The sequence below is a fragment of the Rhopilema esculentum genome, chromosome 7 (assembly GCF_057945365.1).
Source record: "Rhopilema esculentum isolate cy_ngs chromosome 7, ASM5794536v1, whole genome shotgun sequence".
NCBI lineage: Eukaryota > Metazoa > Cnidaria > Scyphozoa > Rhizostomeae > Rhizostomatidae > Rhopilema > Rhopilema esculentum.
Genome location: NC_142821.1, coordinates 6187759 through 6206763, shown reverse-complemented (window position 1 = coordinate 6206763; position 19005 = coordinate 6187759). Strand labels below are relative to the sequence as shown.

Below are 19005 nucleotides of genomic sequence, written 5' to 3'. Positions count from 1 at the left end.
CCCCCACCCCAAATATGAATTTTGTTCCGACGGAACTGTATCAGAAGAGCTTGAAGGATTTTTTTCAATGCCAAGTTTTATGTCTAAGTCTACGCGAAATAGAAAAAATTTAATTCGTATCTAGGTATACTCAATCAGGACGACGTGACCCAATTTATTCCTAAATTTTGGAGTTAGAGCGAAAATTTTTGCCTTGTGGAAAACAAGGAAAAGAAGCTTATATCTGATAGACCTCATACCAAGCAATGATCTTCGTTTTCGCATCTTGTTTTAAACATGGTTGCAGTGCTCTAATTAGCAAGTGTTTAAATTCCACGTTATTAAAACAATCCCTTTTATTTGCGATTTTCGTTAATCCAAGCATACATACACTGTCAACGGCTGCGAGGTTTCAAGTGTAGTATGAAACCATTATGAAGTGAAAGTTGACCAATCAGCGACCTCGGGCTCGGATAAAGCACTCGCGCTCAAATTTAGAAGGAAAGATGGTGGCAGTGCTGTAGCGGAAAAAGTAAATAGGATATTCGATCGAGATGACTTCGCAAATCTTTTCGTCTTTCATGTACAGAGCTGGAGCCCTTAATCAGAAAATGGAATGATAAAGGTTTGTTTTAATCAACAAACTTTCAAATTTGATGATCCTTTAAGTTATAGGATCTTTAGGCCAACTGTCTCTCAGAGTTGAGAGCCCAAAGTAAAACAGCTTCGAATGATCAATTGCATTTGTTGTATCGATAGTATCTTATCTACAATAGTTGCTAGGCAGTTTTATGTCAAAATTTCACTTCTGCTGGTCAAGACTTTGATTTGAAAGCGCTCTTTGGATTGACTGTAGAGGCTAGTGAAAACGAACTCTATGTGTTCTACATTGTTTACTTGCAGTTTTGCTCCCATAATGTTGCTAGAATTTTAGTATGTAGTTGAATTTTTAGAAAAAAAAGATGAATGGTCGTGGATGAAATGCTTCATAAAGATTAAATTGACAAATACAAGATAAACTAATATTTATTGAAATGATTCAGCTACAAAAGCATTGCATTAAGCATGTATTTATTTATGATTTTATAAAGCGGTGTAACAAGGTTCAGATGAAGCTTTATATTTGGCAGACTATAGTTTAAAATATTCAATTATTTAGGAATGATTTTATCTATAAAAACTTCAAACATCTGAATCTGTAAAGGCAAGCTTAAAATTATGATCATGTTTTAAAGTAAATGAAATAGCAATTGAGCTAGATCTCTATCAGATCTATATGAAAAAAAATCAAAACACAGTAAAGTATGTTATCCTTGTTAATTCTCTTTGTAGATTTTTGGACCTATGAAGTTGACTAGATAGAGACCACAATGGATAAGAGTTACATGGATGATACGAGTGATGCTGTTTCGGGTATTTCCCAGGATAGACTTAGTGATGACACCGATTTTCTTATTGGCCACAATGTCTCATTAAGCAACTTGAATGACAGTTACCTTGATGACAGAAGTTCAACTACTACTGATCTACTATATCAACAACAAATAAATGATGCTGAAGTTGGAGTAAAGAAGCTTACAAGCCCCCCAAAATTCACAACAAACAGCCCTTCACCTGTAAAGGACACAAAGTTACAAACCAATCCAAAACTGCATGCAAAAAGTAGAGATATTTTTATCGAGGAAGATTTTTACAACACCAATCAGGCCTTTGTAAAAGAGAAGCAGTCCAAGTTTGGGAATGGAAATAGCCACATAGAAGATGCTAAGCCTAACGATAACAACAAAATTTTCAAGATTTTAGATTATGAAGTCAAAGAAGATAGTGCTTATAAAACAACCAAAGACAAAACATTTTCAGATGATGCCAAAAAATCATCAGATGCCTTGAGTATAAGCAGAAGCTCTAAAAATTCTTCAACAAACTGGAAATACAGATCAGTTGATGTTTCATTGGATGAAGACTCTGTTGCGGAAACCAGAAATGTTAATTTAAAAAATGAGAGTTTTTCCGAGTCTTTGGCAGCAGATCTACCTGGTAATCACTTGGATTTTTTTTCTTTTGTTCTGAAGAACTCTTTTTATAGCTTTATGTGAATATCATATTTTATTCATTAGGCATTCTAGGACCTTTATTTTTTCCAGCACTTTTTAAGGATGGGGTATTCAAAGAGATACTTATTTGAAGAGGGGTGCTTTAAATTTTGATAAACAATGAATAATACAACTTTTTAAAAACTGAACAAAGTTTTAAAATGCTATTTGTCTATACAATTACTGTGCATTAGAGAGACATAATAGATATAAAAGTGCCAAGGGATTGGGTAGGCTTAAAACAAATTATGTTGGCTTTTCAATCTTTTGTGTACCAAACATCAAAGCAATTATTTGTAGGACAAGAGGTAACCATTGGGTGTGAGATGGTTTCAAACCACATATAAAGAGCACAAAACAATTGAAAAGAGTTGCATTGTTTGGCAACTTTTAATTTTATTTTTACCTGAAGGTTTCAACAATTGAACTATTTTTTTTATTAATTTGGCTTCATAACTGTTGTGTCTCTTTGATGAAATGCATCATTATTTCCCATAGGTATTATAATTGATTAGTCAGTGTTATTGTTGCATGATAAATTGAAACTAAAGATGATTTAAGTCTGCACTATATATGTATGTTGTTTAGAATGCCAAATGTAACTGATTTCATAAGCTTGAATAAGTAAGGATTTGAGAGATTTGAACCAAACCAAACAATCCAAAGCAAATAGAAATGTCTCAAAATTTAAGAAAAAGTTTGCTTTTTTCAATCAAATCGTTTTTTTGGCATCTTCTTCCAATATCATCAATTAGCTCTGTTGCTCCTCATATATCAGAGTCCCCCACCATTTATAATGGATCTGCATGCTCAACAACTATAACTATTGACAAAAACCTTTTATCTTTCTGTTCAAGCACTGCACTGTGCATCTTATGTCATAAACTGCAAATTTGTGAGATAAAGTTTGGATGACTATGCATTTTTCGTGGCTCTTCATGTATTACTTAAAAGTACAAATAAGTCATTTTCAGCAATTCCTTTTTGAAAATAGCTAATCTTTGTCATTTTATTGTGGTTCAGTCTCAGGTTATGTTCAAATTTATATAAATTCTTATTGCTTGTAGAGTATGATCCAAAAGTTAAAGAAGGAGAAGAGTTATTAGCAAGACTTCTTGGAAGAGTAACCTTAACAGAATCCTTGTAAGTTCCATTTTATTTTTTAAGTCAAGTGTGAATATGTATGTAGACACTGCAATACTATTTTGTAAATTCATCTCAGCAGTCACCAGAAACATCTATGCAAAATGTCATTAGATGTTTGTTTACACACAATATATGTATGATAACAGTGACATGATGTAATCCTTAATTGCAAGCATTGGATATTGTTTTATTCTTAAATTCACTGCTGTGGGTTGCTCAGGTATTGTCCCTTGTCTTATAACCAGTTCGTAATTGTTTCTGCCAAATAATAGTTTAGGGAACACAATAAGGCATTTGAGCTAAATATTTTTTACAAGCCTTCCAGGAAATGTAAAAACTGACTAACTCTACATATTATGATACCAATCATAATCAAACTGCTCTTTTAACAGAGATTCCATTTTCTATGCAAATTTTTTAGTTGGTAAAAATTCTGATTTTATTTTAATTTCTTATTAGAATTATATATATAGTAATTGTTGTTTTACCTCTTTCAGGAAATCAGTTTCCACAATAAAGAACGAACAGAAACAATCCTATGCAGGTACATAGTGTTTTTGTTTAATGTTGTTCGGATCAAATTACCAGTGTTCCCAATATTGTAACAAAGAGCTCTGGCATTTATGTTAATTGATAAGATGTGAACTTAAATGTTATTTTGAAAGCGTCTTGATAACATATGCTATATTATCTGTTTTTGTTTATATTTTGTAACAAAGCTCACTAGGAATTACCTGTTTAAAAAACGTTTTTGAATTGTTCTTGTTGCATAGCAGGTAGTATTTGTGTATGTGACATAGAATAATCGTAATGACCAATATGGACTTTAAAGGCTGTTTTAATGTAGAACAAAGAACGAGGAATACTGCTGTATCTGCACCTATGGAGAAGCCAGCTACTACTTCACCGCAAAGAGGAAGCATAGGCAGCAATGATGGCCCAGTATCTGACAGCAGAACCTCATTTGCAAGCTCAGGTAGATATAAAGAGGAAATTAAAACAGAATGGAGGCGCGGGACAAAAGTCCGATCAGTGGAAAGTCGAGCAAAGGAAGATGCAAGAAGTGCAACTAGTCTATTCAGTGACAGAAGTGAACGTTCAAGGGGCAGTACTGCATCTTCACAGTACAATGAAGAAGATCTTAACAACCGAAGTAGGTCGTCTTCTTCGGAGAAGCACCAGAGGAATCAAGCCGATGTCTTGATAGCTACTTCGACGCCACATAAAACGAGTTGGCCTGTTTCCCCAATTAAAAGACCACCAAACCGCGAGGTAAAAAGAGACATAAGTTGACAAAAACATCCATTCTCAAAACAAACTTATCTATGTTACGTATTAAGTGAATGGCCTACATGAAGACAGCTCTAAAGACAAGGAAAAATTGTTGCTTTTTAGAAATTAGGTTGTGTTAGGTTTCAAACAGACTTTGAAAAGATTGTTTGAGGCATCTAGTTACTTGAAAAGGCGTTTTAACTCTAATTTTTCCCTTGATTCTTTGCCCATAAGAACTTTCAAATGGAAATGATTTACTCTCAGAATTTCCCTTCAAAATTGGATTATTTTCAGAATATATTGTCAGCAATACACATTTTCGTTGACAACAGAGTCTTACAACATCTCTAACGACTGTTACCTACCCAAGCTTTTATGAATTAACTTTTCCAGGTTGCGGAATCAGAGCATCTTTTGGTTAAGACCGAAGTGAGGCTAAAGGAACTGAAGGTTGCAATTGAACAAGAGACTTTGAGAAAAGAGGTAGACTTTTGCAATATATTATTAATTTGAAAAGGATCAAGAAACAAGGTTGACTGATTCGACCAGCACAAATCTTCATTGTAATATGATCGAATTTTGTTAATGAGAGTTTTGAAAGTCGAAGATGTTTTTGCTAATTTAGTCAACCCAGTTGGGTGCCTCCCCCTAAGGATTACGTAGACGATTAATTGTTTGACACTCAAGGAGACATCGCTACGTTTTGAGTGGTTTTTCACTTTTATTGACCAATTTCTACTTGATTTTAGGCAGTTGTGCGCGAAAAGAATGCAGCAGAAGAGTCGCTTATTCAGGTAAAAAAGAATATCCAGTCTCTAGAGCAACTTGCAGAAGAGCACAGAAAACAAACGGTAGCTACAAGGTACGTGCTTTTAATTTTCGTTATCTGTTTATGAATGTGTTTCTGTGGTTTGCTTACAGTTGATAGTCTTTTTATTGTGCCTTAAACGTAGGGTTACATGGAATCAAAACCTTTTAGATTAAATATCCTTTTTGTAAGCAGCTCTAGTCAAGATTTAAAGTTGTTAAGTGACTTGGGAAGTAAATAGGTCATCTTTTAGCATAAAATGTGATCCTATCAGCCCCTTAAGTCTCACACTAGCCAAACTCACCTGTTCCACTAGTGTGGTTTTTCAATGGGAATTTTTTCAATTTAGTATGAACCTTTTGCTTAACATGGAGTTTCATTAAAGAAGTATATGTCTAAAAATCAAGCAAATAATGTAAGATTTCCTCAACAATCGTTAGCATTAGTTTTGTTGGCCAATTCAAGGTTCCTTTTCTTTAGATAACTTGAGGATCATTAAACTTGTGTAGAGTTCAATTTAGACAAAGAGTTTTTGTGAATTTTCATTTTATAGATCGGAGCTCATGGATTTAGAGCAGCAAAGGAACGAAAGCCAAAGAAAACTGAACGAAATAGCCGAGGATTTGAAAAGACAAAAGCAGGAGTTGGAGTCTTTGCCGGTAAGAAATTGCAAAGAAGTTTTTTTTGATTGTCTATAAAGTGAATTAAAGTCTGGCACTATTCCCACTTAGAATCAATTATCAATTCGCAACTCCAAGTTCCTGGAGCTTATTTCAAGTCCACACTAGAAATCCGGCTAGGGCAACTGTCATTAATATTTTGCAGTTGCAAAAGCTGCCTTCTATGAAGAGGTGTTTGTTACAACTTCGTCGAAAGACAGTATTTGCATTTTATTTTTGTACTGAAGGCAACATAGATATGGTTAGTTGTTATTTTTTCAAGCTGCGGCGAATTTAAATCGGTCGGATGGTTTATAATGTGTCATGTTCATGTAGAAATTTTGAAGGAAGGTAAATGGGGTCTTCCCCTAATAATTGTTTGCATGTTTGAATAAAGGTGTGAAAACCAGAGTCAACGATTTGTTTGGTAATGCTAATGTTTCCTGGAACATTTTGTGCCCTTTGCCAAACTGTGGTGAAACTCTTTAGTACCTGCTGTTTTCTCGTATTATCTTCGACTCTTGTAAAGTTTCTAGTTTATGTTTCAGGAAGAACTGAAGCAGTCAAACATCAGTGCAAAGGTAAAAAACACATTAAACTTAATCATAAAAACTTATTCGTCTCTACTTTTGTGGATTTTTTGCAATAGCTTTTTCATATTTTTCATATGTATGATATTATCCTTTCATTTTTTAATTGTTTGCATATATGTGATGTGGCTTTACTGTGTGTGAAAACTACTGCAGATTCCAGGATTGTAGCATTTCTTGATGATGCTATTTAGCTTGCTATTGGTTTCACTGGTCAAATTGCTTTATCGGGGCTTGGGTATCCAAAACACTTGTTCGTGATTTCTACATCATGTTTCTTCCGATTTCCATCGAGTTTAACGTTATCCTAAATAAGTTCACAAGCTGTTTACAATATGAAGCCTTTTAGAAAGCTAGATTTGCTTATCAACCTAAAAGGGCAATAAGCACGGAGTTACTTTTCTCTTGGAAATCTTTCAAGTTGATTTAACCAGAAACTATTAATTTTTCAGAAAATTCTACTTGTCTAAGTATCCAATCTACCTTTCGATTCGTGATACATAAAAAAGTAGTCTGACCTGACGACTGAAAAAATGCCTTGGATGATGGCATAAGGATCGAAGTCGAGTTTCTGTTAGCTGTTGGTGACTTTCGCCACTATCTTTACTCGATATAATATAAAAGCCAGCTACAAAAATCTTTTTCATGAAGTATTCTCCACCAAACACGCTCATCTGAAATTTTCGGATTTTACAGATAGCACTACTTCAAGAGGAGCGGGATGAGCTGAAACGCGAATGTAAAATTTTGCGAGAGAAAACTAAAGATGTTGATCACGTTAACAGCACTAACATGGAATTAATGAAGAAATTGAAAGTTTTACAAGAACAACTTTATAATGAGCAGGACGCAAGTCGCGAAAAAGTCAGAGCAATTCGTGAGGTAGTTTGTTTTCCTTGTACTTCCTTGTTTGCTATTAATTATTTCTATATGTGCATGTTTAGTAGCTTATTTTATATTAGAAGGGCAGAAATGTGGTTTTACTGTTTGAAGGTATAGGCATTTAAACGCTTATTTTATTTCATCTTTTTTTAGAATATAATATCTTTCACATCGTACCGTTTTTGATAACTTGCTTTTGTCCTGCCCCCTTCGTAAATCATTTTTAAGTTGTTTGTAATTTTGGAATCGTTAAGTTTTATTTTTGTCAGAAGTCTGTGCCAGAATCGAAACAGGAGATGCATATCACAACGGAGAGCTTTGAATGCAGCCCCAACAACTTGATCCTCAGCCTGCAGCATTTGTCTCTTTTTTGGGACTGACTTGTAGTTAATTGTTAATGGCCACAGGGTTGTGATGCACTTCAGTGCTTCCTGTGGTATCGTTTTGTATTTTGTGTTCATTGTCAATTGTTATACGCATAAATAAAAATCAAAACTTATTTCAAAGCCGTTTTTAAGTTTTGTACCACAAAACGATTGTTATTTGATTTTAATTATTTTGTGTAATATGATTTCGATTTTTTGTGTAAAATTACTTTTTTGTCAGCTGAAGTTAGCCAAATACGAAACAAACATGTTTGAAATCTGAAAATTAATACATTTGCTATCTTTATTTCATATATCTTTTCTTTGAGGGGAAATGTGTTAATTTCTATCATAATTAGCTATATTTTGTTTCCTGACATGTAGAAATATTTGAAATTTACAATTTTAAATTTTAGAACATCGATGTTTTATTTACAGTATTGTTAATCCTCCACTGATATTTTCGGTGATTGATAGAGCTCTATTTTTGCAGGAACTTGAAACTGAACGGCGGAAAGCTGTGGAGGCGAATATCGAACAAATGAGCACGGTGCGGAAGATTAGAGAAGAGACGATGGAGGCGAAAAAGGCGGATGTCGATGCAGTAATTGAGAAATTGGAGAAGGTATCTATATTTTCTTTGCTAGTTTGTTTTATCATGTCGATATTCTCCAGGACTGAGAGTGAAAAGGTGTAGATAGAGATAATGGGTTTTAACTACACAATATGCCATTGCAAAAAGATATTACAAAAAACAGATGTTATTTCAAACTGTACAAAATATTCACTTTCCATGCATACGAAGATAACTTTGGCTCATATAAACAATGCTTTGTGACTCAATTTGAAGTTTCAAATATATATCTGTCTTTAATTTTTTTATTGCATGTCATTTCACTTCCATTTTACTTTTCAATGTTAATTTGGTTTTTGAATTCATAATTTTAAAGGAAAAGCTGGATGAAATTGAATCAATAAATAGCCGCTTTCAACATGAAATAAAAAGATTGTATCAGAAAATCGAGGTATGATTTCTTTTATTGCTAGGATGCTATACCTTGTAGTTTGCTATCTTTATTATTTATTATTCGGTATAGCAAATAAAATATATTATGATATAGATTCCTTTCCTAACGTAACTTTATTAATAATATTCGAAACTTTACTGCTAGCCAGTCCACTAAATTTCTTCACTATCGAATTGGTCCCAATTCTGGAAATGAAACTTTTTAATTAGCCCCCCCCCTATCAAATAAGGCGCTACCCTAACATGCCATCTTTAAGAAAATGACTTTAGTTTATTATATGTTTATTTTAGTTTATTATAAATAACATTAATCGCAAAATTGAAGAACATAGAGTAAACGATGCATTGTCACTATGTCTTTGTTGCAAAATCAATTTGCAAAACGTTTTTGTTTCTTAAAGTGAACTATGGCAACCTTTATAAGCCCTTCCATCATCTAGAACAGCCAAAGTTAATAGGCCCACAGGAGGCTACAAAGAGGAATTACGGTAATAATGGCAAAAGTTTATTCGAGTTTTCAAATTATCAAAAGATAGCCTAAACGAAATGATTTTGAAAGAATATATTTTGCTCGAATTAGGATTTCAAATTATCAGTTTTTCATCTAATCTTTTAATGGATGCAATTTTCAAAGGAACTTGAAGACGAAAACCAGAAATTGATAAGCTCAAACTCGGAACGTCTGAATAGGATACAAGAACAGTCAGATAATAACCATAAACGTGAGATCGAAAGTATAAAAAAGAAGTTGAAAAATGTGAGTATTGTTTACCGTATCTAGACATTCAACAAAGCACAGCTGCTACTCAAACTCATCAATTGTATATAGCTATAAGATATCCTTAAGCGCAACTATCTATTGATTGTAACGTTCTCTATTAAAACGCATCCCCAATAATGGAGTTTCTTATTTTGCCAGCTGTCCTTTGCTGGCAGTAATGTCATATCATTTGTTGTTGTGGATATGCTGAAGAGAATCTTAAAGGCTTTTGCGCAACCGGCATGCTTAGCGGCAGTTGTCTGGAGAAATTTTGTAGACTATGTTTCGTATTTTCATCACTGATTTTCATGCAGTACGGTTTTAGGCCAGTCTTTTGAATTATAGTCGCAAAGCGTGCCGGTTGCGGAGGAACCTTTAAGAATGTATAAGGATTGACCTTAGTCCTAAAACAAAACATGTTTATCATTTAAGCTTTTTCATTTTAGTGAGATCTTTTACTTAAGTTGCAAACGAAAGATTTGTTGTTCCATAATCAGTTTTTGAGTAATCATAATCATAATTTCGTCGTTATTTATAGCATAATGCCATTTTCCGTTCAAACCCTATTCTATCAAGTTATTCATGAGGTTTTCTAATCTATTTTAGGAACACGAAAATGACATTTCTATATTGTCACATAGACATAAGAGACAAATCGAAGAATTGGATACACAAATTAAGGTAAATGTATTCCAAGTCCCATTTTTCTTGAATGAAACACAAATTTATAGTTTTATGATCGAATCTATTTTATTGAGCCCGCTTCTGTCTCTTTATTGACACAATTTTTCAATTTCTGTATTTCTCCAGACAAAACAGTCAGAAGTTGATAATCTGCAAACTTTGTTGAACCAACAAGCAGAGGCAACACGATTGCTCGGAGAAAAATTGCGAAGTGAAGCAAAGGATCAGGTAAAAGTTGCTTCTTGGCTATTTTTGATTGACCTTCATGTTAACCTTTCATGAATGACACTAAGTTTCTTCAGATAAGACATTTCATGTTTGCATTAGGTATATATTTATTCGTTTCTTCTTCAGTCGCATCAAGCCGTGTTTCCTCGAAGAACTTATAGGCCCTTTGTAAACAATGAAAGCTAGTAATGTTTGATTTGTTTTGTTTTATCTATTTGGTTATGCTTAAAAGGTCTAGACTAGAAGGAATTTATCATTAATGATTCAACTTTATGTAAAGGATATAGCTACAGTTAAAGGCATAAACCCCGTTCCATGGTAATACAACCCCTCACGCTAGCCTTATATGATGCCGCTGTGCATCTTAAAGACTGGGAACGAATCTGTGTGGTGCTGGCCTTGAGGTTGTGTTAAAATGGCCGCCGAATAAGGGGTAAACTAGGCTATTTGTCTATTTTTCATTGTTCGCTTTTATGAAAATGTCGAATACATAAAAAATGTCGAGTAATATTTATGTCAACAGTACGTACTGTTTTTGCATGTTCATAGAGTAAAACTGAAAAACTAGCAGAAATATACTGAATATGCAATGGTTAGCAACCGTATGTTAGAAAAAGCTTATAGTCATACATATTTGCAATGTTCGTATATTTTTAGCTAAATGCAGAATTTTTCGAATACAAATTTTTGCAGATTTGTTTGGCTGTTGAAAAGGAGCGCCAGTCACGCCTTGAGGAGCTGAAACAAACCGAATTAGAGCTAGAGAAGGTGAAAGAGGAGAGGGATTTGGCATCGTCAAGGAATAACGCAGAGAATGCAAATAAAGAGAATGAATATGCCCGTCTCAGAAATCTGATCAACAAATTGAAAAAGGTCTGTGGTAATTTTTTTCATTAGTTTTGGTAATTGAGATTGTCTTCAGGGATGTAAATTGACGGAATATTTATGGAGGGATGAAGGATACGAAATTTCCAACTGACGAATAAGCCCTTACTTACTGTCAGTTTCTTTCTAAATTAAGAGTATTCTCGGCATAACCGTTACGTAATATTATTCTCTGGTACAATCAAGCATGGAAATAATGACTTAAATTTCCTGATGGCTTTCGAATTTTTGACTAATTTGAAGCATTTCAAAGTTTGACACCACCACCACCCCCCCCCCCCTCTCAAACACACCCACCGGTATTTACGTGCCTTGATTGTTTCGGAAATGCTTGATTAATTTGATTGATTGATTTGAGTTTTTTAAAATGAAAACTGACTATCAATTTTCTTGTTCACTTTCAGGAACTAGACGATGCTAGACAGGAAAATTATGAAACTCGAGAAGAAAAATTCCAAGCTGTATCGAAGGCAAGGGCGGAAATGAGGGAAGAAACTGAGAGACTAAAAATTAAGTTAAGAGAGGTAATCACTTTCTGGCTAATAAGTCTACCGTATGCCATTTTCAAATGTTTGCCTTTAATATACAAAATTTCCTGTTTTTTTTATTTTTATACAATATGTTCAATATTTCTCGTTTTAATTGACATTTGTATCAATTTGACGATAGTTGAATACGATTAGAGACTTCATAGTTTTGTAAATTCGATCTATCTGTGCAATTTAAAGTCTTTTCAAAGAACTCTATTTGAAGTTGTACGGAATCGTTAATTGGTACTGAAACTGGATCACATCTTATTTCGTGAAGTTTACTGATAACCGATCTGTTGTAGAGTACAGGGTGTCGTATTAACGGATCTGTGCACACTTTGGTGTATAAAACAGGACCCTTTTAGGTTGCTATTCCATTCTTTAGTTTCGTTGCATTCTTCTGACAAACATTGACAACTATTGATATGATATTGAACACACACAAATCGCCTGATAATAACATGAAAGCTTGGACTAGTAACTTAGACCCATCCTGCTCTGTAGTCCAAAGTGCATAATATTTTCATTATACCAGCGTCTGTTTCTCTTCCCATTTTTATTTTCTTTTAATTGCGTTGAATTTTCAACTAGTCTTCAACTAGAAATTTCCTGATACTTTGGTCGTTAATGTTTAATAGCTGCTAACAACATATTCTTCTCATATTATTTTTAGCAGAAATCGCTAAAGAAATTAGGCTGCAAAAGTTTTTGAAACAATTCTGTACTGATTTTGCATGGCTTTGCCGAAAGTATCTCCGATTTTATAAAGATGTGATTCGATTTTCAGCTTGAGAAAATTGAGCAGACAATCATACTGGAGATTAATGAAGAATGCTTAAAAACGGGTGCTGTTACCGGCGCATCATACCCTACTGTTAAACGGAATTAGTGAGTAGTCTCTGTGTTTTCATATTATGTAATAGCTGAAAAAATCTCTGAAACTCCTAACAAATTGGTTTCGTATTTGTTTATTTCATTTCTATCCTCAAGTGCTACATCTTCTGCTTCTACTTCTGCAAGAAATAACAATGTTGATAGTTATTATACAAGTTAAAATGTGATCCTTAACACCGCACATTACCCTGCAGCAACCCTATTTTTTAAAGGGTTATTATGCAGTATACTATTTTAAATTCTATTTTCTCCCCTTTAACACTATTTTAAAGGGGAGAAAGGAGTGGTTGAATTGGACATTGAAAGTGTCAGTGACAAAGACTTTGTCAAAAAACCTACTTTGTGTCAACGAAAGAAGTTTTATTCACTTAATCCTAAATGCAACTGTACATGTATTGATCAGAATTGTATCTTTTTCTCCTTCCTCTTTTATCCATCTTCATGATAATAATACACCATTAGCCTGAAACTTGCAATCAATCTTAAACTTCGTTTTGTCATTAGATTTAAATGCCAATGATTTTCTATAACAAGCATCAACAATGCTACCTTAAGAAGGCTCACAGTAGAACTTTCCCCATAATATAAACTGCCGTTGGTATTCGTTTTCCCTTCCCCTGTTTGACTAACATATCGCTTGAGTTGTACTTGAACTGACCCGTGATTTGTCATCTTTTGCAGCTCATTTGATGCAGAAGACGGGGGTCCGCTTGGAGAAGCATTGGTATCGATTATTTTTCTTTTGATTTTTATTCTCAAAGAATCACAGGTTTAATACTAGAATTTTCTAAATCAGTAATAGGACAAAGCTCTTATCCTTTAGAGAGTTTTAGTTTTTTAGATGGAGATTAAGCATACACAGTATACATATGCTCTTTTAGACTACGCCCTTCCTGTAAATGATCTGCACATATGTTTGAAGTTTGTTATTACGAATATATCAGAATAATTGATATACTCGAGTATACTCTAGTTAATAGCCCTATGGTCTTTTTTCACAAAGTGTCCATTGAAAATAGCTTGCAGTTGTTTTTCGACCGATCGGAAATCGAGATGGGCTAGTCACGTTGCTTTATTGCGTTCCCCATATCCTTACAGGCCGCTTTACGCATGTCCAACAATGACCTGAGAAGGTTGGTAATGAAATATAAAAAGAGGTTTGAAGAATCCAGAACTTCGAATGAAAGCTTCAACCAGGTATGGTATTTGTATTACAGTGACTTAAGAATTATAAGCACACAGTACACAGATATTGAATACAGTGACCGTTTCCTGCTTTGTTTTTTTTGCAATTTTACTCCTTTGAGCTTGCCAACGATCTATGTCACTATATGCTTTCGCTACAAACCAAACAATTTTTTGTAACTGGAGTGTTTTGAGACGATTAGATGGGAAGGGCTAGCATACCTTTCAGAAGATTAACACAGAATAGTAAACCCAAATTTTTCCCCCGAAAAATAAACCAAACATCACTCCCTTTGCTTATGACTCGAAAATGAGACTTTTGAGTTTTCCTTTAGCAGTGTTTTATGTCAACAAAAAGCTGTTTTTAGTTTGCTTCAGATTGCTAACGCTATTGTTTGTAAAAAGAATTGTTATCTTGATTGAAGTTAACACTGTGTTCCAATTTTTTGTTCCTGTTTGTTTTCAGACAGCTAAGTCAGACCGCGATTCGTCTATAGAAAGATCCCGAACACCGGACAGGGCACGTACACCGGACAGGGCACGTACGCCGGACAGAATGCACACACCAGACGGTTCTAAAGGAACATTGAACGGTTCATTCGATGAATCACGGTCAGCAAGAATCCTAAAGCATTTGCAGTCAAGAGTGAAGCAGCTCAGACAAGGAAATGAATCAATGAAAAAGAGCTTTGGAAGCGATGATTTAGAAAACGAACTGGAGAGTACAAATGAATCAGTGACCCAAGACACGGTATAGTTTTCATCGTTTTGCTATCAAACTTCTTTGTTCAGGTCACGAAGTTTCGAAGTGCCAAAATACACACGTTATCTTTTGAAATATTGTAATTTAAACATAGGGCATGGCTACGTGTCATTGTTTTGATTGAGGAAAGAAAACGTGATGGCGAACGTTCTGTGATGAGAAAAGAGTTTATGATAGAGAATGATCAAAAGTAGGGATCATAGAATAATTCAATTTAAATGATGGACAATTTGAGTGAACGATGAGAAAGGAAAAAGAGAAGGGAAATATCGTAAGATCATTACTCAAATCAATTCTTTCGGACCACATGTCCAACAAAGGACAGTTAACTTGCATTGATTTTTAGCAGGGACGAGCTTCTAATGTTGATAATAACCCAATTGTCTTTCAGTCCAGCTGATGCGAAGACGGTAACAATAACTCTTGAAACAAAAGTGTTGGAACCTTTTCCTTTCTACTTTGAGTCTTTCTACTTTCCTTTCCTTTAGTTTTTCTCTCAACGTGAGGGTCTTGGTCTAAGTTATTTCTGCAAAATTTTCAATTTCTTCTTACACTAAACATTTGCTACTTTCTTCTAGAGTGAGATGAATACCTCTTTTCCGAAAACATCCTTGGAAACGCAAAGATTAGAAGTAGCTCTTCAGGTTGGTTTTTTGTGATTGGCCAAAACCATATTTACCGATCACGTGACAATCAGTTCGTTGATAATGCACGTCATTGATAGCTGTGTAGCTGGGCAGAAAATTGCAATTTTTAAATGTTTTACTTTATTGCTTCCATATGAAAACGCTTTTAAATGATAGCATTTCGCGTGTTACTAACGACTCAGAACTATTCTATTTTGTTGACTTGTCTTGTCGTCGGCAATGTGTTGACTTGACTTATCTATATTTGCTTCTATGCTGTTGAGGCTCTTTCTTATTTGTTGGGAAGGGCGATTGGGCAAACAAGGCGAAGTAATTTTGTGGATAAGCCAACTTTCGTTTCTACAGCCAAGGAGCATGCGCAGAAACCCAGTAGCTATTTCGCATACATTTTCACTTTAAATACGGGGGTTTGCTAATTTAATAGAAGCCTTTCATTTGTTCATCTCCGCAACAATGCCAGTAATGATTTCATGAAAATCCGTTTTACAATTTTAGACTTTGGACCATGCAATATAAAAAACATCATGAAACAGTCACATGTGTGAAAAATCAAAATTACTCAAAATTGTTTGAGATTCTAGCCACATGAGTATCAGCTCCTTGTCCACCAAATTACTGTGTTTTTGTCTTGCTTAAAAAGTTTATGAGTCACAAACGCCAGTAATGCGTTAGCAAAATTGATGTCTTCTATCTCAGCCATTTTTTAAACATTTCACTAACTTTTAGACGATTTGGTCAAAATTGAAAAAAACTCATTAAAATATATTGTATATCTTAGCTTCTCTATCGTACCCAACCAATTTGTTTGCCCTCTTTCATGGAAAGATTTGTTTCAAGACATTTCATTGGTTTTTTGTAGAGCGCTGAAGACCAAGCACAAAAATACGCCAACATGTTAAACCAGAAGATTGCAGAAAATACAAAACTACAAAAGATGTTGACCCAAGCTTCAAAGGTAAGTCATAAATTTTGTATCGCTCCAGAAAAAAGACTAAAGCTCGACAGGTATTCCAAACTGCATTGCTTCATGTAAGCAGATTCGGCAACCGTGACCCAATGTGTTTTCTTTTTATTGCAAGCCATCCGTCTTCTATTTATTATCAGATGCGTAGGATGCATTGAAAGATGAAGAATTTCTGCTATAGACGAAGCTTTTTGCCATCTTATAATTGTGATAAAAGATTAATATTGGAATATACAAATAATGATTATAAATGTAATGTTATAGTCATGAATATAGTTTTTAGATGTTTCGATTATGGATGATATCCTTCTTTTGAGTATTTCAGGCTTTTTCAAGATGTGTCAGAAAGCAATATTATCTAGGGGATTTAAGCTTCCTGCGCTAATATCAATTAACCAGCAATATTCGTTGATATTATGCAAACTGTCACAATGCTGACCGCTATCAATGAGCTTTATGCTGTTTGAGTGGGGATAAAAATTTAATCGAAACAAACTTATTCTCTTTGGTGCGTTTTTCAACGCATTTCAAAGTATGCTCATATATTATGTTAACAGTTTTATTATTTTTCCAATCTCGATGTTGCACAGAGTTAGCATATTTGTGACCGCAGTGATATCGTAGTTGTGAGAAATCATAGCTAATTAAAGGCTGGACATTATTAAGACAAGACAATATGAATTATCTCGTGGAGTGCATTATCTCATTAGGCTCGACCCGTGGATCTTTTGTATCTTAGAAATTCAGTCATACCTTTCAACTAATGCTGTTTCATTTTTGCATAGGAAAATATCAAGCTGGAACGACTTCACTCAATTTTGCAGCATAAAGTTGCCACCAGTACTGCTATGTAAATTATAGACTATTTCACACTGAGTCCTGATGCGTTCGAACATAACTGATTATAGTTATCAAAAGCTTTCAGCGTTGTATGTCTTCTTGTATAATTTTGCGGAAAACTTCAGTAGAATAAGATTTAGTTGCTTTCAAGTACCTAAGGGAAGTTTCCTTTGTAATGTCTGTACATAGGCTGTCAAGTAACTTGAGCTGGTAAATAAAGTGGTAAGTAGTTTGTATTTGTTTGGTTTGGCCTTGTATTCAAACATATTCTTCCGCAGTACATTAGGATCCCGATTTACCAAAAACCGTTTATAAAGTGAATTTCAGGGTATAATGAGCTAAACATATGGTGCCTCTAATCCTGATAACCTAGCTGATAGTGCCATAAGTTAAGGCATTCCAATTCTTTTTAATGCTTAACAGAACAGTGTCAACCATTCAAAAGCTCTGAAAGATTTTATGCTTTCCCAAACATGTGAATTCATAGGATTGAGCTATATGCAAATATGTATTCCCATTTTAGGTTTTAAACGTGATAAAGTATCACTTGATACGAAGCTTTTAAATCTAGATGCAAGATATTTTCTTGAGTAACATGCATTGAACCTTAAAGAACATATTATAGACTCCAGTACTGTTAGTTTTCCTTTAAGAGGAACAGGCCCCATCTTTACTTATCTGTAAGTAACACGATAAAAGAAGTAAATTTTTAATGCATCAATTTTTGTATACATTCTTCGTGTCATTTTACGTATCTCTCCTATTTATTTTTATTGATTTGATTGATTTTATTGTGATTATAGAATCCTTTATTTCACGATCCATAATAGATCTTTTTTTAGCATTACTATTTGATTCCAGCATCAAGCCTTTATTTGCTTTTTATTTCTGTGATATACGTATTTTTTCGTATTACAGATTTCCATGCGGAAAATAGTAAACCATTGAATTAATCGATATGGCCGCGCGTTAAATTTCTTTTCGTTTGTAAGTTATGCTGAAATAAAAATCGCGAAAATCCTCGAATCAGCCCCAAGCTAGCCTGTGCTTCAGACCCCCTTTTGTTATTTTCAAGTTAGGGGTCTGGAACACAGGCTACCCCAAGTGGGCTTGTCAGTTCTGCAGACTATTTGGAGGCTAGATTGATTGCGTCCTTTTGCTGAAAAAGATCACTTAGATAATTCTTAGATAGTTCTTAGATAAGAACATCAACAGTTTCAAACATAAAATCAAAGTTAAATTATTTGAAGATCTCCGAAGTCACGCAAGTTCTTAGATTTCATGAAAATCCCAGAATTAGCCCAATGTGGGCTTATCAATTCTGGGGGTTTTGAGATTGGGGCTAAATTTTATTAAAGCTGCCGTTCAAATAGCCCTTTTCTAAGCTTTTACCTTTTCTAGCTTAATTTTATTTGCTATTTTACTTAATAACCTTCTCCAAAACATTTCTTCTTTTTCTTTTTTCTTCAATTTCTATGATTTGTCATGGGCTAAACTCGTGCTATATTCTGTAGGGCACGATAACTTGATTGAGCTCCACAGGGGTTTTTTCAGTAAAGTAGCCAGAGTGGTGAGGTTGGGGAGGGGCAAAGGCGAGTTGAGCGATAGAAAAATGGGGGACCACACCCTTTGGAACGCTAGAAAATGGGGGAGAGGCGTACGCCCTCTTGCCTTCCCCTCACTACCAACTGGGCGATTTTAATGCGAAAATTGTCATATTGGAATGGGGCTTTGCAGATTTTATTTCCAAGGCTTCTAGGATAGGAGCCATCTGAGAATTCCGGTAGTCATTCCTCTCAATATT

At 34.5% G+C, this 19005-nt stretch overlaps 1 protein-coding gene across 1 annotated transcript; it reads left to right on the top strand.

Moving 5' to 3' along the window:
- The first annotated feature begins 446 nt into the window (after positions 1-446).
- Positions 447-18064, top strand: LOC135683192 (uncharacterized). The gene is made up of 24 exons (XM_065198379.2): positions 447-604; positions 1312-2016; positions 3140-3215; positions 3716-3762; positions 4066-4490; positions 4884-4973; positions 5240-5352; positions 5852-5957; positions 6506-6538; positions 7244-7429; positions 8288-8419; positions 8745-8819; positions 9456-9578; positions 10188-10262; positions 10392-10493; positions 11187-11366; positions 11783-11902; positions 12696-12796; positions 13484-13526; positions 13901-13999; positions 14454-14738; positions 15329-15394; positions 16257-16352; positions 17147-18064. The coding sequence occupies exons 2-24, from the start codon at positions 1350-1352 to the stop codon at positions 17213-17215; spliced, it is 3309 nt and encodes a 1102-aa protein (XP_065054451.2). The 5' UTR covers positions 447-604; positions 1312-1349; the 3' UTR covers positions 17216-18064.
- The last annotated feature ends 941 nt before the right edge of the window (positions 18065-19005 follow it).

Coding starts and splice junctions, on each gene's coding strand:
- LOC135683192 (XM_065198379.2), top strand. CDS start 1,350: ATGGATAAGAGTTACATGGATGATACGAGTGATGCTGTTTCGGGTATT. Junction 5,958..6,505: donor AGGAGTTGGAGTCTTTGCCG/GTAAGAAATTGC, acceptor TTTATGTTTCAG/GAAGAACTGAAGCAGTCAAA. Junction 11,367..11,782: donor TGATCAACAAATTGAAAAAG/GTCTGTGGTAAT, acceptor GTTCACTTTCAG/GAACTAGACGATGCTAGACA.